The following is a 24,907-nucleotide window of genomic DNA, read 5'->3' as shown; positions in this document are numbered from 1 at the left end:
TAACATTATCCGATTCCTCAGTTATTTAAAAGGGACACAGAGTGACTGAACAGAAATTCCAGAATAAATACTAACGTTTTATTTTACAACTCCCAAAATCACTGAGCCTTATCAAAGCCTAAAGATTAGGTATCACAATTGCAGGCTGAATAGCAGCTGTGTAAATTCCGGATTTTAACACACAGGGATAGATGTATGAGCTGGCTAAATTTCACTGTATAGGGTATAGGATGGCTAGGTATTAATAACAATTAGGAGAGGATGATTACAGATGCTAGAAAATCTGATTTGGAAAGATGACCAAATTTAAATTTTCCTGAATTATAAAATAATAAGGACATTTAAACATTACTAGATCTCTTTCCAAGTTTATGAGATTACAAACTTGAGCCCTAGTAGAAGAATGTGGTATAGCATTGCAGCTATGAATTTTTTTCCTGTTGTACCTAATCTTTTTTTTGTTAATCTGATCTGACAAGGATTAAATGAAGAATTAAAAGGGATAACAGTAAAATATTTACAACATTAACTCATTAGCAGAATTTTTACAATTCTGCTTCAAACAGAATAGACGTATCTTCAGTAACATCTTGAAAACCAACCCAGCCCTCACTCTCCTAGCAAGAAATTTCACCATTGCCTGCATGATAGAATTGTGAATCAATGGCAACCGTGTTTTGGGGAAGTAAAGGAAGTCTATCTTTCCTGGAGGTAGAAACAGTACTATTTTTTTAATTGAGCAGGGCAGATTTTCTTCATATGCAAACAATGGAAGTAGTATCCATCTGACATAACTCTTCCTATCAAGTTTCTATTGTCAAAGTTCAAGTTATGTTTATCGGGTTTCAAAGAACAGGCTTTCTGTTCCTCCCAGTTATATAGCTGACACTAATTTTTTCACTCTTATTGTAATTAAATGTTGTGATTTATACCATCATCTGCGTCCTTGAACACCTCAATATACTGTCAACTGTTGGCATGATACAGCCTACCCAAGTGGGTCAAGCCGAAAACAAAACGTTAAACTTGCAAGTTACGACAACTCCTCTTTCAATCCACTGTAATTTTCTATAATGGATTTATAAAGCTCCTAACAGTGTAAGGATCACAGAAGCCAAACGCTAGCTCCTTGTCCTTTGCATCATCAGATGACACCAAAGTCTAATCTTGGGCTGCAAGAGAAGCAGTCCCTTCTGCGACCCTCCACAAGGTCTGCACTTCCTAGAAGAAAACAAAGACTGGGAGACAATCCAGTTCCCACAATTTTTAGGTGGTATCATAACAGTCGTGTTTTGCCAAAGACTTCCTAAAAGCAGAAGAAAATCAACAGCATGACCTGAACTAACCGACTTGTCTGCAGTATCAGATGCAGCTAACAGGCAGATTTTAGTGTTCTGTATATGCTATGCATGCAGTAGCTGTCTTACTACAGCTACTGCTGTAGAAAAGCTGGATAGTACCAAGAGACAAACAAGATACCAAAAAACACTCCTCTTGAAGATCAAATCTTGGCTTTGCTTTCAGTCCCCTAAACAACGCTCAGCCACGGCTCCTGATTCAATTAGGGGAGTCCTCAGAGATTCAAGGCTCTCCTCCTCCCTGGATCCTGTCCTAAGTTTTGAAACCTGGTTCTCCTAAATACGTTTAAAATCTTCAACCAACTTACACCATCTCTTCTGAAACTTTGTTTCCTATCTTAATCACAGCAGCCATCAGCAATCCCGCTTCAATCCCTCCTCTAATGCCACATAAATAAAATGCCTCTGCCCACTGTTCTACCGACAAACACCTGCTACATTCACTTGCCGATTTACCCGAGAGAACGTTCTGCTCACAGCCGCCACTCCCCCTGCTCCCATCCCCGGGGCGCCACCCCTGGGGCGGGCAGCCATTAACCACGGGTACTCTAGTCACGTACTCGCTACTGCTTTACTAGGGTCCCGGCCGCTCGGGCCAACCAGAAAGCGGCGCGCGGCGCGCGGCTGGTGCGTCCAGCTGCCGCCCGGCCCGAACAGAAGGGCCGGAGCCGCCGGGTGGGGATACGGGCATGGCTGCTGCAGCTGGACCAACCTCGGGTGTGCGTTTTGAGCTCGGGTTGGGGTTATTGTGTTGCACGACCCAGTCCGCAGCGGGTCCGAGTGGAAACAGAGTTTAGATTGTTAATAACAACACGTCTGTGTCACATTTAAGCAGAGGACCTCTGAAAACTGCCCATCGATGGGTCTGGGCAGCAGCTACCCTTCCCCGTGGCTGCTCTGACCTGATCAAAAAGTGCTTCTAGCTTTGCATTGCACCCAGCTGTCCTTTTCGGGGACCCATCATTATGTTCCATCCTGCTAGCTTCACATACCCTCCTGATGGTTTGGCCTGTGAGCTCTCATCCCTGTGCCTTCTCCTCGGGAACACACACTTTCTCGTTCAACCTCAACACCTACTTGTGCCGGGGCGCCCATTGACTCTGTTCCCTCTTTCGGTAGTACCCCCGTCATTGACCTTTCCTGAGCCTGCTTATGTGCACTAATTTGCCTCCCATAACCCAGGCTGGCTGTCCTCTAAGGGCAGACCCAGCTCTCCTCTTGCCAGGTCATCTTCCCAAGTACAGCTTTACCAGACCAGTAGCTTTAGTATACTTTAAAAAACTGACGCTTAGAAGTATTCTATTGTTTGTCATAGAAACGGCAAAAGAGGATGTACACAGCAACCCAGATCAAGATTGCATTGGAGGGAAAGGGGAGGAATAGAAGAGGTACAGGATGAGGAGAAAAGATAGGATGGGGTAGGCAGGGATATGTAATAATCCTTCTTACAGTTATAAACAGATAAGGGTATGGGCAAAAAGAAAATACTTAAACTTAGTAAGACTCTTAGAGATGGAAACTGAGTATTTAAAGCGCCTTGCAGTAAAGGAGTGAATTATTTTGCCTTACCTATATAAAACTGCCTTTGGGGCATATTCTCATCTCACTCTACAAAGTCGCACAAAGTCCCTGAGCATAAAGAGGGGAATGCACTGCAAAACTGGCAAAACAAATACTTGTGCACACGCAGCATGAGGACACGCAGCATGAGGACACTTCAGACAACGTCCCTGCCCCTTGCTCTGCCTGGCTTTCACAGTGGGCAGTGAACCATCTACTGCAAGCGTTTGCCTCTTAGCAATGCTAACATGGCTTGGGGCCTTTGGGTTACAGCAGGAATGATTTCTACAAGACAGCAGGGAAAAATGCTACAGTATTTAACCAAAAAGCAATTAAATATGCACTTCTGTTCATATGAAAGCTTCTTTATAAACAAGAGTACCTACTTGTGCTCCCCCTGTGCCTGCTTTTAGAGTGCTGCATTGTGCAAAGCAGAGATATGCTTCCTTTTACCAAAATTTCCCTTTCACTATTGTACATTGCAGAGCCACAGGCAAGTGACTTTGCAGATTTGTCCCACAGACATGGTACAGATGTTTGTCACTGAGCACTTGATGGATGGATTCAAATGGGAGAAGCAGGAACTCAGAAGAATGGAACCTTACTGAAAAATATTTCACAACATTACAGACTGCAGCATATATCTTCAGATCCCATTTGCCACAATTGCTTAGAGGGGATAGGTATGTCAATTAGTGCAGTACTCCTGGCAACTTGAGAAACATAGATTTGCATTGATGGGCTATGCACTATTTTCCAGCTGTAGTGCAGCTCACTGCTATTATTTGCTTGTAACAAACATCTGTTCCAAGATGACAGCACCTACAAATGCCTCAGTGCCTCCAAAATTACAAGAGGTTAGTTTGTTAAACATTTAATCTTATGTAAACATAGCGGTTTCATGCGGGACAGATTTGAGTGTGGACTGATTCCATCATAGCATTGCTAAATATTACTCATTACTGTGCATGAAAACTTCAAACCCAAAAAATTCAGATGTATTTTCCTAGGTGAGATATGCCATATAAAGGTCCATTTACTGAGAGGCTGCTACTTTTAGAAGTAAAACTGATTAAAAAGAAAGGAAGAAATTTAAACAGTTTCATGGCAATATGGCTTATTCCGTTAATAACTAGCTGGCTTATATTTAATTGCTAATCTGTCTCTTCAAACTCAGCCTAGGTCAGCCGTGAAGGAAAACAGCTACCAGCTGGCTGGCAGCTGCACAGCCAGCACAGGATGGATATGGTTCTCACAGCCGATGGATGGTGTCTCAGATCAGAGAAAATATTGCCACAGATGGCACAACTGGATGCCCATGACTGGCCTCCCCATCACACACAGCAGAGAGGCCGAGGGTATGTTTCTGAACTACTCTCTTATCCCTAAAGGTGGTCTCTCCAGGTCAGGGTTGAGGCACATTGGTGGGGCAATGTGGGGAAGTTAGCACTGCTGCTGCCCATGCTGTATCTGCTCTATAAATAAATAGAGGACTTTAGTCTCCAGGGCTGTCAGTTTGGCACCTTCTATGTGCACAAAAGACATGTTTTGCTTTCTTTATTTGTTTAGAAACAAACACCCAAAAAGTTATATGCAAAGCTTAGTACAGCAAATCAAAATAAATTGAATTTATTGTATGAGAGCACCTAAAATCCCACAACTTTCACTCTCTTTTATGTTTTCTACTTTTAATTGTGATAAGAATAAAAGTTATGGACCTCTTTCGGTGTTTCTTGATGACAACGGTTGCTGTTCCACCACAATTCCAATGCTGCCACCAAGCATGCAAGAAGAAGGCCTATTGCTAAAATGCAGAAAACTCCTGCAAAACTGTGAAGCTTCAGTGCCTTCCCATCGGTCTGTGCATTGGCATGACTATTCAGGTCACAACGTCCCATCCGTGGCCACCATTTCTGTTTAAGAACATCCAAATCTCCGCTTTCTTGCAACTCTAGGATCCTGCAGAAATGTTGAAAGATAAGTATTATTTTCATTTATACTTTCTGGGGTTTTGTCTTTTCTGTATGACACATATATTTTAAATCTACTGTCCCACAACTCAAAACTGCATCCCAGGACCACCACTGTGTAGTAGTATTCATTTGAAACTCTCTTATACCTAGTTCTTTGTCCTCACAGCAGCAGGTGAACTCCACCAGGTAACTTTAGAAAAAGAAGAGACTGTCAAAAATTCCACTGCAATGAAAAAAGCATTTCTAAGAGAAATTATCATATTCCAGTTAGTCATGTCTGGTCTGGCTACATTCAGCTGCAACAGCTGGTCCCACTAGTGACATGCTCAATCCACTCTACTGCTGCTCTCCCACAGTAATTTCAAAATCATATGAGACTAAGCATGCTACTATTCGTGTGCCACTTAATACAAATCTGTTAAGCAGCAACCAACTCATTTACTTCAGCAAATGTAGTTTATGCAAAAGATTTTACTTCAATGCTGTTATTTAATGCCTGAATTACTGTGTTAACAGTTGCTAATTAATCATTGTTTTGTCTCTTGTGTAGTGTCCCTTTCTCTCCATGAATGATTCATTTTGGATTTAGTTTGATAACTCTTTTAGCTGTTTACTAACAATCTTTTCTCTTGAGGCAGCTTTGTCTCTGGTTATGCAGCTGGAGTTTTACTCCTCTTTATAAACAAGGAGGAAAAGGAAATCTTGCTTCAGCTCCCTGCCTGGAACAGAGCACCCGCTCACCTTCTGCTAAGACCACACACGCATGCACAACTGCATGTCTCCATTTAAGTGTACACGTTCACATGGAAAAGATACTCCTAGCTGGTAGCTCAAAGATCAATAAATGGCACAGTTTTATAGTCTCATAGTCTCGCAATCCCATGCAGTACTCAACAATTCTTGTTTTCCTGCACCCTTGTGAATCTTCAACCTCTCTCCCAACACTAATGGATAAACCAGGGCATTATTACTTGCTTACTTTGCTTCACAGCTTGCTGTCATTGCTTCACAGCCATCAAAACGTAGCATGAATCAAAAATCTCTCCTCAATGTCTTCTCATACAAAGCCGTGAGGACATCAGCCCTTTTTCTGCCAGAGGCAGTGCTGCCTGGAGGTGTGAGGCCAACACCACCCCCAGCCTCCTCTCCAGGCAGATGCATGTGGAGCAAAAGTAGCAGCTTTGTTGAAGCCTGAATTTATAACATGTCTGCTGTCCCTTATTTATGGCCTTTTATTCAATAATTGCCAAAATTAACATGAATCATAAATGGTTACTAATTTTAGAGAGAAGTCCTGTAAAATGAGCTTTGTTTTGTTTTACCTCTGGGAGAAAAGATCTCTGTAGGGGCTTCCATGCTGGAGTGCTATCCCATATCCTTTGCTGCTGATGCTGTTTCCAATGACTGTCACAGAGCATTCATCATCCGTCAGTGCAGCATACTCTACCACTGTCACGTCCCACAGGAAAGCATAGTTTCCTTTCTTTGCCTGTAAATACAGCATGAACACAACATGATCTAAACCAAATTACATTTCTAGGTAAGACAAAACCCATGCAAGCAAACAAACCCTGAGCTTGTCATTACTCTGTAGTGATATTCCATTAGGTCAGAGTTTGTCTTAGTACATTTATAATAGTCTTTGCTCCCAGCATTACCTCATCTAGTCCAATCTCGTTAAAATGTATTCCATTTTTAATAGGAATACATAGGATAACATAGCCAACTGTAATTGTAGGCAAGGTTTACATAACAGGCTATTGATTATAAATTAAAGCTATTGCCTTTCCTGATGAAATTTGATGTATGTTTTGTAAGAGACATAGAATGTGACTGGCTCCATGCATTCATGTAACAACATGGGTATATTATAAGCACTAAGTGATGCTTCCTAGTCATCACAGTCACCAAAACTGTAACTTTACAGCTTTCTTCACAAAAGAAAAAGCCCCTTCTAAGAAATATGTTAGTCCTCTAACGAAAGGCATGCTTTGAGCTTCCTTTTTTTTTTTTTTTCACAGGTAAGAACAGTCATCAGCATCTCTCAGTTTTGGGACAAATACTGTTTTAATTTAGCACACACCCTCTCATATCAGCCTTAACTGGGACTTAAACCAATACCTGTATATAGTGCATACGATGAATGTAAATCACCTTACTTAACATAAGATGTAAGAAACATCCCTGGATAGGGATTCTGTAAAGAAAAAAGTTATCAAAGTCTCATTTTGTTTGGTTAAAGTAATCATTAGTTTCCTAATATGTTTAATTAGTATGTTTTTAAGTCTCTAGTGAACATACAGAGCACAATGGAACAGATGGGCTGGAACATCTAATGCAAGTAAATTATTTCAGATCTTTCTTTAGGTTAGAACAAGGCAAGGCAGAGACCTGAAGTCCTGCATATATTTCTTTGGTTCCCATAAGCTCCTTTAGGCCATGGTTGCAGCTTTGACATAGAATTAGCTTGTGCTTCCACATATTTTCCATTTATGTGTAAGCTCAGTTTTTTATTTCATCTGTAAGGCTGTAAGACTCCCTTAGTTATTGTATTATATTGGACTCCTCAGTTGAGCAATTAAGCTAATTTACTTCACCATGCTTTGGTATAAATCATAGCTTTCTGAAGTCTCTGATAGCTGTTTAAATATCACAATGATTCAAATGAGTGAGTTAATTCTGTAGTGGGTAGAATCCAGGGAAACAAAGATTGTCTGGATTTTCAGTAAGCTATTTGCCTCAATCCACATCTTTTCCCCACTTTCCTTCTCTCTACGTTAAGGCAGTTCTGTGTTAGATCAAAGTCAAAATGTTATATCCTTCTTTCATAATATTTAAATGAGCCTGTACTGACTGCTTTAAAAATAATTTTTTGTTAAAGGCTTGCTACCATTGTGGGTTTGTCCCCTCTTTCTCATTTGCCACCTCCCTGGTGAGTTCAGAGTAACAGCAATTAATACATGTAGCCACAGAACTGTTGCTGTACTAGTACAAAATCTTATTAAAATCTGAACTACAGTATGGGCCTTACAGGAGTTATTAAAATAGGAGCCATGAGACTACTGTTAAAATAATACTTTGATTTAGCTGACACAGCTTACTGAACTAGCATGTTCGTAGAAATCTCTCTCATTTTGATGTCACTGTATGAAACCAGACCAGAGCAAGACTTCCACATTTGCATTGTAATACTATGCCTGGCTGTCTACCTAAACTGGTAATGGTGGCGCAAAGGAAGAAAGAACAAACGAGTTACTGTTTACTGTATGCAACAGGCAGAAAAGGCTCATAACCTGTTAACACAAGGATGTGTAAAAAATTAAGCATGGCAAGGCAGTGATTCCTCAAAGCACCTAGCCTGTATTCAGCCAGCAACCCACATTCTTGGAAGCCTAAAATGTGCTTTACAAAGGTATTTTCTGAATGATCATGTACAACTAACAGGGTTGTTAGCAGCAAATCTCTGCATCTTGCCCTCTGCTTTTCCTGTGATGGGCTTTAAAAGTTCACATTTTATGCTTTCACATCTGCAGTGGTGCTGATGGACCTCCTACCTGGTTAGGGACAACAGGCAATGGGCATCAGTCCCATTGGTCTTCCTGACAGGGAAGGACCATCAGAAGTCCCATTTTTGCACATCTCAGGCGGGTTGTGTTTTAGGGTAAATAGTACATAAGCTTTTGCTACCTACAATAGAAAACTGCCCAAGTGCATAAATATATGTACTAATTGAGGCAAAGACAACAGCACTTGATACTGTACACAGAATTTATACAAAATCCTTGTTATTAGAGAGCTAAAACTTGCATGATGGATGAACAGAAAGAGAAAACCCAGAAAAAAATTTGGTCTAAGTCACTGTGCTAAAGTGTGTCTTGCATTTTTCTGTTTGCTTGTTTGTTTTTTTTTGTATGTTTGTTTCTTTTAGACAGCTGTATCTTTTAGTTGTTTTAGAATTGCTCTGTAAGTGATCTTTTCAAATTTACAATTTAGAAAAGAAAAACACCGACATTTCATATTTTCCTCATTTTTTTCTTAGTAGTACTTGAGGAACACACTCTTCCTCAAATATTCAATTCCAATTATAAGTGAATGTCTAGATGTTCTGATTTCAGGTCACATTATTGATTTTACTTTTCAAGCGTCAGCGTTCTTTAGTTTATATAGAAGAGCTGTGTACACTTTCAATGCTGGACAGCAGATCTTTTAAGAAGGTCTACTTCTCTTGCATTTGCAGTGTTGCTGTCCTAAGTTACATCCTACAACTGTAAGTGGTCAATAAACAAAGTCAGACAGGTCTCTTCATATCAATTTCATATTTTTTGTGACATAAATAATTCTATCCAGTGCAATCACATCTGTAGAGCATTATTTCTCTGACAGCCTGACCGTTTTAGCATAAACGGATATCTGAGGTTTGAACTCTTAGTTATGCATGCTTCTCAACTCCCAGAAATACTGGATGTAAGATGGTTTCCCCTCTTTGATTGCTGAAACCAGAATCTTGAAATACCCCTTTTTCCTAAGCGAAGATTTGACTCTTAACAAAACTTTTTTCAATAGTTTTCTTCTCTAGAGAGTGAAGACCTCGTACTATTAGTGTGTTCATTGCATGGAAAGCTTCCTTATGACCAAGTGTTTATTTGCTGTCTAAATTCAGCATCCTTGATATCCCTGTTAATACCTGTTGTGACGGCTAAGCAGTATTGTCTGTTCAATTTAAAGGAAATCTGTCAAACTTAGAAAAACATATGTACAAGACACAGAGCCCACACACATACATGCGTGTTTGAGATAGTGTTACATTCTCTATAGCTTCAGGAGGCAAGCAGCAAAAGCCAAATAAAATCAAATTGACACTTTCAACCAAAAATCAACCCCAAACCTTTAAAAAGTAGTTTAAATTATTCATTTTTGTCACTTGAAAGAATGCATGCTTGCACATGTGCGTAGCCCTTAGCTTCCAGGCATGAGGGATATGCACAGTAGGAAGACTAAAATTCCATGAAACATGGTACTGACCCATGGGATGTATAAGCAGCAACTGTCTCAAGGCTACCTAGTTGCATATGACAAAGATGTACCTACCCATAAAACCAAGTCCTAATCACAATACAGCAAAAATCCATATCCTCAGGCTCTTGCATTTACACGACAGGCAACTAAGCCTGCACTGTATGTTTTTAGGGCCCACAAAATTTTCTAGTGATCGGACACCATTGCAAAGATAATATAGAGAGAAAGATGGTAAAAGGGAATGTGGCAAATAGCAGCTGAGAATAGGTAAGATAGCTTGAATAAAGAATGAAATAAAACACAATAATAAGCTAAACTTTAGACTTTTAATTGGCTTTCATATTTGGTTATTTTGCTAAGGCCTTAGTGGGACTCTCAGCATGCAGGCATATTGCAGAACAAAACAAAAATAGCATGGTTAAACTTTCAAAAACCTCTTTAATTGAAATTAAGATGAAGCAAAGCTCATTTATTCCACCGAGGTGGAACGACTATGGTGATTTACACCAAATTCACCAGATTTATCTTTGGTTGAAGAGGTTTACGAAAGCAGATTTAAGAATAAAAGAACCCCATAGGCAAAACTTATATGAAATATATTTCTTATTCACAATCATAAATAGAAAATAAAAGGCACGGGAAAATTGCTTCCTAGGTATAATAAAGACTGCAAAAAGAACAGTAATACTTAGCTGTAAGCAACCTCATATTGTCACTCTTTAACATGGGGGGAGATGGAAGAGTATTGTTCAAAGGGTCGTGACTTATTAATGGTAAAATGATGGATTTTTTCAAAGAAAGCATGGTAAGAAATAATAATTTGAAAAAAGGATGAATTTCACATTGATCAATGATGTGTGATTTATCTAAAACTTATGAAGAAGCTACCACACTGAAGCACCAGTATAATGCAACATTCATGATTAATTTACAGTCAGAACAGAGTGTCACTGCAACTTATTCCAATATATAGCTGGTACTACAGAAATATCAAAAAGTAACCTTTTACATTGGGATTAGCGGAGAAGTTAAAAAACTGCTTGGATAACTTTTAATATCTATAAAGAAGTGTTTTAGGAGAAGCAACACAGTTCTAATAAAATCAAAAACATGTCATTTAATCCTGTTCTAATTATTTTAAAATGAATATAACTACAGAGCCACTGAAGGATGTAATATATTCAGGTTTAAGGAGGCACTTGCTTTTACTCCAAAGGGGTCAAGAAGTGGAGAAATTTTTGAGGACTCCTGAAAACATATGGATGAGCAACCATAAGTCACATAAAATTTGTTGTGCACAATAAATTATTGGAAAATATAGTTTTAAAAAATCTTATTAATTCAACTTTTAAAATTACTTTTACTTTCAAGATAAAAATGAACAGAGGTGACTGTTCAATAAAAAATGCTCTGATTTAAGGTTTAGAGTTCAGTAAGGGACAGAATCTTCTGAAGGAAGCAAAAAAGGGAAGGAATAAACTCTTACTGTGTCATTGCCTAAATCAATGATACATGCACATTTTGCACTGTACTTGATTTTGATCACTTTCCATCAAAAGTGATACACAGGAAGAAAAGAAAGGATTCAGAGAAATTTTGGCACCAAATTGATTGGTGCCAAGCCTTTGAAAAATACAACAGTAACAGCTTAATTCTCCTATGTGTGTGTATATATATATATATACACACACATAGGATTACATAAGGGCCATATTACTTCATTCTTTCAAAGCAAAAAAATGGCTGCCCACAGTGAAAAAAGTCACAGGTGATTACATATGTTGTAGTAATTAATAATTGCCCTGAAGAACTGATGGCCAGTGGGTATAATGCAAAGAGTTTGCTGAGATTTACAAATGGCTTGGAAATGTGTGCACTTCCAGTACCAATGTCTACCTGGGATAAGATGGCAGGAGCTACTTACTGCATGCTTCTTGGGGATCCTGTCTGTAGCTTGACCCAGAAAGAAACTTTCTATATGACAGCATTAGTCAATCCTCATCTTTTATATCACCGGAAAACTCAAGTGGCAAAATAGCATTTTGGATGGTGATTGGTCTGGTAACCTCCTCCTATGCTATGCAGAGACATTTATGAATAGCATAATGTTTTCCATCTTCAATGACCACTTTCAACTGCTGTGAGTGTACGACAAAAACAACTTGCCCCCTCAGCTCTGAAACATCCTTCTGTTGCTTATGTGACTTTGCAGCGCATTAATGCCCTTTCCATAGCTCTACCAGTGTTGCAGAAGCTGTGCCTTGGCGATGGGAGATAGTCATTGTGGCTACAGGGGCTGTGTTGTGTCTGAAGAGAGACCTCTGCCATGGCAACCAAATGGCACAAAAGCTTTCAGGACTTTGTTCCACTCTTATCCTTTTGTTTTTAGGCAGTCAAATGGAGTAGGAAAATCTCCAGAAAATGGAGAGAGGTAAATGGAATAGAGACAAATATCTGAAATACCTGCCTGTACCATAAATAAGCAGCAGTCTCCTGTTTTGCATTAAAGCGGCATTGCTCTCTTTGTAACTGCAGCTGAGCTGTGATGCTGTCTGAAGAAAATGGTAAGAAGAAGGAGGGGAGAAAGGATAATAGTGGCGGGGGGGGGGGGGTTTTGTTTGTTTGGGTTTGTTTGGGTTTTTTTGCATTGTGTCAGGCAAGCCCTCATTCAGAAAAATGTCTTAGGGATCTTTTTATGCTAGAGAGATTTTAGATTTCTTAGAAAATACATTTTTAAGGCACATTTACTTCTTTTCCATGCAGCAGTACGTGTTTCTGGATGGCAACTCCCATTTCCTTGGCCATCATCAATTCTCCTTTAGAAAAAACAGTTTCTAGCTGTAATACTTGACGTGAAAAACTTGTCCCCATTCAAAGAGCTCAGTGAGCTAGGAAGAGCAACATTTAAACTACACAACAGTTTAGTTGACAATGTTATGAAACATTAAACCAAATTTATGCAGGTGTCTAATCAAACAGCAGCCTTGGTCAGTTTTGGGGACTGAAGTAAATTTGGTTATTGTTGACGTTAATTGAATGAGCCGATCAAGTTATATAAAAATCATCCTACAATATTGAAATCAAACTTAATATAAAAGTTATTATCACACAGATAGGATGGAGCTGCCAGTCCCATACAGACAATATAATAAGTATTCTGAAAAGCCTGCCAATCTACAGTTACATTTCTGGCTTAGGCAAATCTAGCTGCAATAAATGACAGTAGGCTTACAGAATAAGTGTGTGGTCATATCTAAGAGAAATAAAAGCATGGTGAAGAGCATGTGAAAGCACAGCAACATGTGAGTTCATTTTTTAAAGTTTAGAATAAACAAATAAAATGTTGCATTAACGTTCTGTTCTAGGAGAAATAATTCTGTGTTCAGTGAATCCCTTGATTCTTGCTCATGTTTCCAGTAAGCTCAATCCACCTCCTCAATAAAAAAAAAAAACACTGAAATGAGCAAGGGACAGGAGTCGGTACCTGGATAATGCAAAGAATGACATTCAAAATGGTATTATCAGAGCTCTCAAGAAACTGAGAAACCCTGTGGCCAGATCCAAAGAAGGACTTACATACTGAAGATTTAGGTAGAACTAAAGTACTTACATTCAAAACCATGACCCCAAAATATGATTCTAACCTGCCATTGGGTTACTAGAAGGAACTTTAGATAGGGATTTTTTTCTGGTTTTAATGACTATACAATTGCTTTCTTGTGACTGAACATTATTAACTGTATGCAAACAACATTAATACAGCACAAAAATTAAATGAACCCCCCTGTGATCCACTTTTACCTTTCTGATGCCTTCAGAAGGGTTCGATACACAATTATCTGCTCCATTATTCTTACTGATAGTCCTCCACAGTTCAGCAAATGTGTTATCCTGCTCCAAAGGGTTGGTCCCTTTTGCTTTAAAGTATTCATACACTGCTGAATCCCTCACTGTACCATAAGATATATCCATTTGTTTGGACAGATCCTGAAATGTTCTGAAATACAAGCGATAATTGAGGCATTAGTATTATGTAGTACATAACCAAGATTTCATTCAATAAATGATTACTATGTCATTAGTCAAAAAGCACTTACCCTCACTGAGTAACATTTGCATATCTCTTTTCTCATCATAAAAGAAAGCAAAGGAGTAATGTAATTGTATTGATACTGTATTAATTTAACTATACCCAAGCTCTTTTTCACCCCACTAAAGACTTTTTTTAGACAGATAACATTCATGTTAAATATTACAATCCTAAGTTTTCACAGTAACATAGTGCAAAACAAAGACTTACTTGAGCACAGGAAATCATCAGTTAATAAATACAAACTTCCAGCCCCATCAGCATCACTAGAAATACCTTGCAGAATTCAGTGGAATTAGTTTGCAGTTACACCAATACTTCATCTGACTCCAAATCAATACAGCTGTTTCAAACAAACAAATAAAAGTCTTGCTTCCAAATTCCACTGACACACTCTCTCTCTCTCTCTCTCTATCTCTCTCTCTCTCTCTCTCTCTCTCTCTCTCTCTCTCTATCTCTCTCTCTCTCTCTCTCTCTCTCTCTCTCTCTCTCTCTATCTCTCTCTCTCTCTATCTCTCTCTCTATCTCTCTCTCTCTCTATCTCTCTATCTCTCTATCTCTCTATCTCTCTATCTCTATCTCTATCTCTCTCTCTCTTTCTTTTCACAGCCTCTGGTAAAACAGGCATTTTTCATTCACATACAGGCCTAACTTTCATTTACTCATCATACCACTCTGGAAGTGTAAATGGGCCTCAACCTGAGTGGCTGTGAATGCACCATTTATTTTCAAATTGTAGAGAATGTAATTCACTCCTGGTTTACAGCCTTTTCTGCACAGAAAGGTGTAAATCACTGCCTGCATCAATGAAAACCAGGCTAAGTTTCAAAACATTTAAGGTGCAATCATTGGCATCAGAAGCAGCATCCACCTTTGGCATCAGAAGCAGCATCCACCTTTGTACATTCATTCCCATTCTCTGCCTCCTTCCTATGTCCTCAAGTATCACTTCTGTGCTGTGCCACCATTTTTTTAATCTGAGGATATACACACACAAATACACATTCAACCACTGACCACCACATGCAGGGACCAAACTGGATCTCAGTCTTAAAATAAACCAAACTGGTTTATTTTGCATTTTATAACGTATAACTTCACATAATAACGCAACATGCTTCTGATATGACCAACAGACTAACACTGTTTGAGATCAGTCAAACTGAAGCAACCCTCTCTACTCCCCTCACTTCTTTCTCTCCAAAACAATCTTTTAGGACAAAAAAAAAATCCTCAAAGCATCTGAAAGGCCAACTCATGCCACCTCCCACCTGCCTCCAACTCCTGGAGCCACAAAAGCAAAACATTTTGCCGAGCAGCTCTTGTGGAAGATTTCTTCACAATGCTACTGAGGAGCCTTCACTTGGCCCATGACCTGAAACTGTTTTCCATACAATAGACAGTACATTCTCTTCCCTGTTTCTCCACAAGGATGACACTGATTACACCTCACACCCACATAAAAACCCCTCCAACACTATTTAAAGCAAAGCAATCCAGGCATATGCACAACACTATATAAAAATATGTAGAAAACTCCTCCTTCTTCTCCATCATGTCACATCCAGGCCTCCCAAGTCTGGTTCCAAAAGGGCCGCTGTGCTGGCCAGCTCTGTCCCCAGGGCTGCAGCTCAGGAGGGATGCCTTTCCCACCCCAGACAGAACTCTTCAAACTCACAAGCTGCTTCAAACTGTTTAAGTGGTTTAAGTTCTTAAATTGTGTTAAGGACTTTTTATCATTTTAAGCTGTTAAGCAGCTTTAAGTAAGACTGTGTGAACAGTTTTTCTCTGTATACATTGCACATTTGTGGATTTGGGCTAACTCTGGGAGTTACACCAAGCCCCAAACCTTCTGATTTCTTTAGCTGTGTACATAGCACTTCGGTAAAGTACAGAATGAACACCCTGAAGTTTGATAGAAATTCAAAATTCTAATGAAAAATGAAAGAATTTGTGACAGTTTTATTTCTCTGTTTAGCAGTCCTGGAAGTTAAATTCTGTTCTCCTAAATGTTTCCTGTACATTTCATTGAACAGGACCATTTTTCCTCTAGTCTTGATCAAAAATGATTATATGCTGTATTTAGCTCTGTCTTTATTTTTTAAAACAAGTTTCATCATATCCCGTGGAATTGCTTACATCCTGGGAATGGACAATCTGCCTGTTAAAGACACATTTCTGTCTATTCTATGTACAAATGATGCAGAAAGATAGTACACACAGGAGGGTTTCTGTGGCAACCTTTTTCACACCACGTTTGGCTTACAGATTTTGGCGTGTGTAGGAGTGCATGTTTGGTTGAAGCAGAAACCTTTTAGCTGTTTTTTAACAGATCTTTCAGCTGATAACAACTTACAAATGCCTACTGCTCATGCTGCTATACTGTTTGAAAGTCTGAACATGAGAGTTTGGATATTAAAAACAAGTAATGAAACCTGCATTTTTAATAATGTCAGTATTTTCTCGATCAATTCTACTGCTTCTGCTGCTGTGGAAGATTTTTTGTCAGAAATATGCCTTTTCTTTTAGTTAAATTGTTCTTTATTGACAGTATTTTTGGCTTAGCTAAATTACATTTTATTGACAATCAGTACTGTTACAAAAGCACAGTACGTGTTGCTTTTTGAGTACAGAAAAGCACAGTTTCTTCAATTCACTAAGCATCATGGGGCACAGGGAGTAAATACAGGCTTTATATCAAATGCTTTGCAATAAACAGATAATCAGTACTGATGGAAAGGAGGGAAGCACAACCTTTGCCTCAGTGTGATAAGGCAACTACTGCCCCTTTGCTGGCAGAATTTCCTTGGAAGAGATAATGTGGAGTATTGCATGTCATATGGATTACAGGTGCCTTTCTCCCAGTACCTTGCTTGATGTACTGTAAGAATAGCCGCAGACACAGGAAATTCTCCGTACTGCACTAACATCAGAAATATCCTATGAGAGAGACAGATGGTTGCCAAAGGATGCAGTGAGGGGCACAGTAAGTAACCAAGCTTGCGAGCAGTTCCTGCAGCAGAAGTTCAGACGGATGGTGACTGTTTCAGTGAGAAAATAACCTTATGCCTCTACCAAATGGACCACTTAGCCAAAAACCTATTTCAGAAATTATTGTGACAGGGAATGGTCTAGACCACAGTTCTTTGTAGAAAAAATGTCTCCATATATTTCTGTACTGAAGGTGGTGGCATTTCCCAGTATCTCCACAGACAGAGGTGAGAAGATCTGGACATGGTGGGTACAGTCACATGTATAAAAGATACGGAGTGGAGATTAGTATCTCCTGACTTTTACAGGGTGAATTAAGATAAGCACATGTGCAGTTTTTAAACACTGTTATTTTAACTCCGATGAGCCACTACGAGACACAATCATTCACTGCTACATTTCAGATACTGGTTGTATTTTGTAATTGTGTCATTCTCTAAAAGCAGCTGCTCTCAGGGTTCTTAAGCTTTATTTCTGCAACTGGCCATTAGCTGGATCCACCTTCTTTAGTCACTCTAATTCTTGCCTCACTTTACTATAGCAAAGGTTTCATGCATTAATATATAGACTAATTTGCAACAAAATTGTGTAGCATAACAGGATGCCCCATTAACCTTACCATGTCAATTATTGGATCTCACAACCCATTAAGGGCTCTCTGTAAGTGTGATTAAAGATAAAGCTAGTAAAGCAGAAAAAGCTGATGTTCCTCACTTACAGTTACAGGAGGCGAACTTCAATTTATAGATAAATACATCCACCGTGTGATTGCTATAATAGACAAGTACATGTAAACCCATTCATTTAAGTAAATGTATTTGTGGTCAATCTAAACAAAAAGAGTGTCTTTTAAAACTGTATTACCAGCCAAAATATTTAACATGCATAGTTCTGCCTGCTAGATAAATGCAACAATTGACACGTAATTTCCAATGGAGTTGCAATTACATCCTGTGGAGTCAACTGAAAACTGGACTCTCTGCTTGTTTTATTTTTTTGAAACATATTGACATAAACCATATGCTGCAGAATAAACAGTCAGGCAATAGCTGTGCTGGCATTTATAATTAGACCACTACAAAGAGTTGCTAGAATAACTATACTGATTAAGTTGCACTTTTTGGAGATGTTTTCTTCCAGTAAAAGACTCATGTAGCTGTAGACATATAGACTAAAAATATGCTGCCACTATAGGCTTATGTTACTCTGGAACTGCTATAAACCCAAGACTTTCTGGACGGATAATATGGACAAATCTCATCTAAGTGACAGACTAAACCTGTTACTATCTGCTTTGAGGTAACTGCTGATCAATTAACCCATCTTAAGTCATCAGGATCATCAGACCTGATCAAAGTATTTAAAAAAATAAAAGGAAACAGGCTCCTGGCATTTCTAAATTAAAAAAAAAAAAAAAAAACCTGAATTTTATTTTTTTTCATAGTGGCTTTATTTTTTTTTTTAATTAAAAGTTCTTAAAGGATCAAGGAAAAAAGACAAAAAAGACTTGCTTATTGAGATTTTCTTTATCTTTACTGTTCATTTTTTAAAAAGTTTGTAGCAAGCTGCACATCTGGACTTGTGTTTAAAATCTGCTACTGTAAACAGGCCAATCAGCTGGCACCACAATCATCCAGCAATAGTCTTTTACACCACAGTAATAAACGTAGCACTTAATCTTGGTTTCAGCCCTGGAAAAAACCATAATGGGAAAATCCTGACAGCTCCTTGATTTAGAGGTAGTTTCTCCTTAACCTTCACAACTGCCTGTGTTCTGACACTATAAAGCTGGGGATGTTTCTAGTCTGCTAGTGCTTATGGAAAAATAATATTTCACTGTTTCTGAAACCACACTATTATTTTAAAAATATGCAAGATTTTTCATGCTTGGCTACTGTTCATTCATCTGCACGTATACCATTAGCATTAGTAAAGCCTAAGATTAGACAAAGAAGTAGTGATCAGCACTTCACCCTCATTCTTCCGTGTTGTGAGTACACTTCAGAGTAACCTCTTCCTTCACAGCAGTACGTGTTTTGTCAAACAAGAAGATATAAATAATTCCTTTTAATTAAAATTAATTAATTTTCTTAATATCAATCCCTAAGTCACATAGAGACAATAAAATAAATTTACTGCCTTTTTCATATTTGGCACAGAAAGCTATGTTCTTTTACCTAAGGAAGCCAGCGCCCTGACATTTTTGCTCTATGCAGCATAATATTTTAGGTGATGGCTGCCGTCAAGATAAAATGTCCCAGAAATGGTGAGACTTTTTAAACTTCTCTGCCTAAATGAAGGCTTAGAAATGCATACATAAAATGTATGGTACAAGTCCTAAATTTCAAATTTTTAAATACCTTGAAACAACTTTATTTTCTTTTACACTTTATTTTTTCTTTTTTCTTTTCACCCCAGTGACATCTGCAGAATTAAGTATAAGGGCAGTTCCTAACTATAAGTGTATCCTCAACAGGATATATGAGAGTGAAATACATACTTTGCACATTGGGAAAAAAGTAAACCCACTAAACTTCTAAGTAAAAATTAAAGTATCTGAATTTATTTGACACCTTATGCCACCAGGATAAGCCCAAGAAATACCTACAAGCTGAGACCTAGAATACAAACTCTGTTCCCAAAAGAGCTTTGTTTGATAAAATTATCACCCATGGAAAATAATGAGTTGAAAGAGCTGAAAGAGAATTCTGCCTACTGTGATCTGCAGAAAAAACATTCCATATTTGAAGACATAAAATTGCTCAGAACTACTTCCTCCATGGGTGTATTTGCCAAGACAATGAGAATGAATGAGAAAGTAGCATTTAATGTTGGTGACAACATCAGTTAACCCACTGAGAGATGGACTCGTAAACCAGGCAAGATTTGCATGATCAGCTTTTCATTTGTACATGTCCTCAAGCAAGAAGGCAGTCTGCAAAGCTGAATCAAGGTTGTGGGTGGTAGTGTGGTGGTATGTATAATTTCTACATGAGCAGAAGATCCTTCTGTTCAGAACTCGAGTCCTGACCTGGGTCCTGTTTATTTTCAATATCCACTTTTAAAGCAGCAAGGCAAAGGATTTGAGCCTTACTCTGTTATTCACAGATGAACAATCTTTGGGCTTTGGATCTCCATGTTAAGTAAAATTAATGAATGGACAGAGCATGTCTTAAGACATCTGAAACAGAGTCCAAATTCCCATGAACAGACATTCTCTAGAGCTAGTCTACTAGTCTACTAGTTTAACTGGTTGAAGACCAGGGTAAAAAAAGAAAAAAAGAAAACATAAATCCATCTGTTATGGATATAAATTGCCACTAGGGGATGATAGTCTCATTGATTCAGAGACTTACATGAAAGTTTCACTGTCTTACTCAACCCAAACAATGAAAGCACAAGTACACTTAAAAAAAATAAAAACAATAGCAGTGCCCCTAAACATTAATGCAACCAACGCTTAGTAACCCTTCAGTCATATTGGAAAGAGCAATATATTAGCTGAATAATGAGATAGCATTAAAATTGACCTATCTTTAGCACTTGCGAGCATATAAAGTAAATACCCATTAAAAAAGTAGTAAATATTATGGCAGATTCTACGAATTTCCAATATTTGTTTCAGGTCCATGTAGGAATGTTACTAGTGTATGTTAAATTGGATGTAAGATACATAAACTAAAAGATGGGCCAATTTAAAGATTACTCTTAGTGAGACCAAGTTCAAAGTACTGTTGAAATGACAATAGCCTTAATACAGAGAATATTGAAAGGAAAGCAAGTTTATCCCCACATCTAACAACCTTAGACTTCAGAAGAATTAGGTCCATGGTTTTAATATGTGCATCTCTGGCTTTCTTTGAAATTATGAATAATCAAGGTGAGCTCCTAAATCAATCACTAAATTGCCAACTTCTCTGTAGTCACATGATCAAACTCTGCATTGTTCTGTTTCACTGCAAATCAAGTCACTTTAAATGCTCTTATTTCTGTGCAGTGTTGTGCACAGCAACAAGTTTCTTCAGCAAATTCATTAAACAAAATCCTTACTGATAGGGGTAGGCCAGTAGAAATTGGCAGCAGTCCTTGCATGTTTAGTATACACTTTGCAGGATCAAGTCCTTCACCAGCGAATATATCATTCTATAGTTTATATAAAACTTGTTTCATCAGCTGTCCATGAAAAATACCATCCACTTTAGTGTAAACAAAAGCCTTAATAGAAAAAGCCTCGTTGGAGTTTCTACAAGGGAAGCCATAAGCATCAACAGATTAAAACTACACTGAATCAATGGAGTTGCAGACCTCACAGCAGGACTAAACATATCCAAATCACGGAAGGAGACAAACAGTGCAGACAGTCAGGGCTATGTATGCGCTTGTCATCATCAGTGGAGTGGGAACAGCTGTTACCCCTGACTTCAAAGAAGCAGGGACTTCCCTGCAGTGGAGAAACCAATCAATTGGTATGTGTCACAGAACACGTTGCCATGTCAACCACATACTTTTACTACAGTTAAAGTGATGGAACTCCTCAGCAGGTAATGGCACTGCAGCAGCTGTTTTCATGATGATAATGGTCAGTGCTGCCAATGTGGTCTGGATTGGGACTCACTGCCTTATATTAGGTGCAACCAAAAGCAAAATATAACATTCAGTTATGGATTTACCGGGGCAAGGAAGCTAAAACCAGCTTTATTTCTGCCACAGGAGCAGGGAATTTGCTACGTCTCCTGTGACACATGTCATGGCAACAGTTCTGTCACCCTTCCAGCATAAGATCAGGGCCTTCTATCTCCTGCTGCCTCAAAGAAATTTCTTTTCTTAGGGTACCTAGCATACCTAACAGGTAGACCAGAACTGCTGAGATCAGTGAGGCTATTCATGCACACAAAAGCATATGCTCAAGGGTTTCCAGGATAGGAGACAAAGGTATAAACAGTAAGAAAAGGGCAAAACAAAATAGCCAAGTAATATATACACAAAATACTAGAAGCACAGAACTTTTACAGCTTCCACAATTATTTCATTTATTTGAAACAGCTTCCACTAGCCTCAGTTCCTACATGCAAAGACAAGAAAACTTAACTGTCTTCTAAACTCCTGATACTGCAGTGATTTCGCTGCAGATTGTTTTCACTGGGACTCTGTTCTTGCAGAGCTACTGCATAATTAAGTTTTAAAGGAAGGGAACAATCAGTATGTATACCCACTGAAATGCAAAGACTGTCAAGCTATTAATAAATGATGCACTGTCATGTTTACAATTTTAACAGTAATTAATTACTAGCTACTCACTTTGTATTGGCAAAACATTTTTAGGCTTTGTGTACTAAGAGCCTAAGATGCAATAGAAATACGTTCTATTACCATCACTTGAAATTGCACTTTTGCTTTACTGATCTGAGAATAATCTGCAGCATTTTTGCTAAAGTCAAAGTGTGGGGAATGTAGGACAAAAATCCATACAACTAGGCTGTGTCCTATTGCTCACAGAACATCTTAATGTCTTCCAGTGGTTTATTTAGGAAACATGCCCATTTTCAAAAAAAGACTGCATTTTTTCTGGCTGTGAGACTCAAATTTGGATCCAAAAATCAAAGTGGATTCTCATCATCATCAGTAAAACAGGTTCTTCCGTAAACAAAATTAGACCTCTGGTTATTTCTATGCATTGCTCTTTCTAAATGATGCCCTCAGGACCACCTTGGCAGCTACAGTCATCTGCAATGATCTGCACGAGTATGACTTGACTTGTTGCTGGATTGTAGGAGTTCATTTTGCCTAGAGCTGACACTGGCTCTGGTCCAGTACTGCACGTAAAGAAATCTGTTAAACAGCTAGAAATAAGCTAAACATCTCTTGATTGCCAGTCCAGTGTTTCTAACTATACTTCCAACCCTCCTGTTCTCCAAACATCCTCCAGGCAATAAAAGCAGAAGTCACTTAGATTGCTTATTTTTCCATTAACTAGGTGGGTTTTTTTGGTCACTTATTTAGAATTTTTTCTTTCTGGATGTCCCAGATTTTCTGCATTGTTATCATATGGTAAAGAAACCATGATGGTCCTTACAGTAGAAGATATGATTACTTTGCTTGAAAATATCTTCAAAAGCAAACAATAGCATAACAAATAACTCCATTAGTAGAGGCAGCAATGGAATGTAATTTCCAGGGATTTGCATGTCAAAGCTGGATTCACTGGCAACACATACTTTGTGATCTCTGGATGAAGTTTCTCAAATAGCTGGGCATTTATGATTGCATATGAATTTATCTGATGTTTAATTGAAGGAGAGAAATCAGAAGGCTTCCTTTATATTTACAAGGGGCAAGACCTCTCTTCTCCACCCTCTTTTTCGGTATTTCTAACAAATTCATACCCTTGAGATATTCAAAGAAACACAGAATAGTTTGGGCCAGAAGGGACCCTCAAAGGTCATCTAGTCCAACTCCCATGCAATGAGCAGGGACATCCTGCTCAGAACCACATCCAGCCTGGCCTAGAATGTCTCCAGGGATGGTGCATCCACCACCTCTCTAGGCAATCTGTGCCAGGATTTTATCACCCTCGTTGTAAAGAATTTTTTCATCACATCCAGCCCGAATCTCCCCTCTTTTAGTTTAAGACCATCACCCCTCATCCTATCACAACAGCGGCTGCTAAAATGTCTCTCCCCATCTTTCTTACAGGCCCCTTTTAAGTACTGAAAGGCTGCAACAAAGTCTCCCTGGAGTCTTCTCTCCAGGCCGAACAACCTACGCTCTCAGACTTTCCTCACAGGAGACGTGTTCCATCCCTCTGATCATTTTTGCGGCTCTCCTCTGGACCCTCTCAAATAGGTCTATGTCTTTCCTGTACCAGTTTGGCCACCATGTTTTCAATTTAAGAATGGAAAGTAGTAGACTGAAAAAGAGACATTTAGAGTAACCACATTAAAGGGTTGGGTATTTTTTTTAAGATGCAGGCCCAGGTTGTCAAAAGCTGGAGCTTTAATTTGTATGCTGAGATCCACACTTAAACTGCTACATGACTGGACAGATTTTCAGAATGGATCAAGGAAAGCTTTAGCACAACAGCACATCTGCAAGATGCTTGCAGATTCAGTTAAAAGCCTGGAAAGGGATAATTGCTATGAGCAATTGGTTCTCATCCTGCAATAATCAGTCTTGCTAAAAAATCCAGGTTAGCCTGGGTTCATATTCCGTATTTGATTCAACATTTAAAACACTTTGCCATCCGACCTTTCTTGCAGTAGCATGAAGGGTTAACACATTAATTAAAGCAAGGTATTCTACTCCTTAAATTATTAATTAAAATAAAAACTGCAGCTGGTGTTTAACAGCAACTCAGTCCCAACAGCAGGTTTTAGTCACTTCATGTAAATCAAACATATCATAAAGCTGGCATGAAAATCATATTGTCAGAATCAAACACATCTGGCGAGTGATACACAATTTTACATCTAATGAAAATAACAAACTACCTCTATTATTTATGCAGATGTACTTCAAGTTGTTTGCTATGCTGATGTCTTTTACCATACACATTTGGAAGCTAAAAATCCTAATGAAGATTAATGACTAAGATCAAGAGGGAAGAAATTGATTTTTTCCTTCTCAACTAGTGCTCTAAGTACTGATACCACTGCCGCTCTGTTTTGCTCTCAGATGACAAAGAATAGCTTTTTAATTAAATAGAGTGGGGATGGATAAGCTTGGCTTATCTTGGTTCTGGCTTATAAAGTCCTTACTCAGGGCGAGTGGTACTTTATACAATGACTGTTATGACATCATTATACTGTGAGGAGTTCCATTAAAGTCCACGAAATCCAAGTGTGGGATAAGGTCCTACTCAACTCCTTATTAAGTTTTGATTTATCAGGAGCTCTTGCATCCTGCAAGAAAAGAGATCTCAG

At 38.6% G+C, this 24,907-nt stretch overlaps 1 protein-coding gene across 3 annotated transcripts in view; it reads right to left on the bottom strand.

The window, feature by feature from the left end:
* Positions 1 to 24,907, bottom strand: part of GRID1 (glutamate ionotropic receptor delta type subunit 1) — a 539,323-nt gene that overhangs the window by 13,577 nt on the left and 500,839 nt on the right. For all 3 annotated transcript variants that reach the window (XM_065670830.1, XM_065670832.1, XM_065670833.1), the window contains 3 exons: positions 13,709 to 13,904; positions 6,214 to 6,380; positions 4,637 to 4,877 (listed from right to left, as the gene is read on the bottom strand). In XM_065670830.1, coding sequence (XP_065526902.1) covers positions 4,637 to 4,877; positions 6,214 to 6,380; positions 13,709 to 13,904 — 604 coding nt within the window. The remainder of the gene's footprint in view (positions 1 to 4,636; positions 4,878 to 6,213; positions 6,381 to 13,708; positions 13,905 to 24,907) is intronic.

This window comes from Lathamus discolor, chromosome 3 (assembly GCF_037157495.1).
Source record: "Lathamus discolor isolate bLatDis1 chromosome 3, bLatDis1.hap1, whole genome shotgun sequence".
In the NCBI taxonomy this organism is placed as follows: domain Eukaryota; kingdom Metazoa; phylum Chordata; class Aves; order Psittaciformes; family Psittacidae; genus Lathamus; species Lathamus discolor.
The sequence above is the reverse complement of the archived record's forward strand: the minus strand, read 5'-3'. Positions and strand labels throughout refer to the sequence as shown.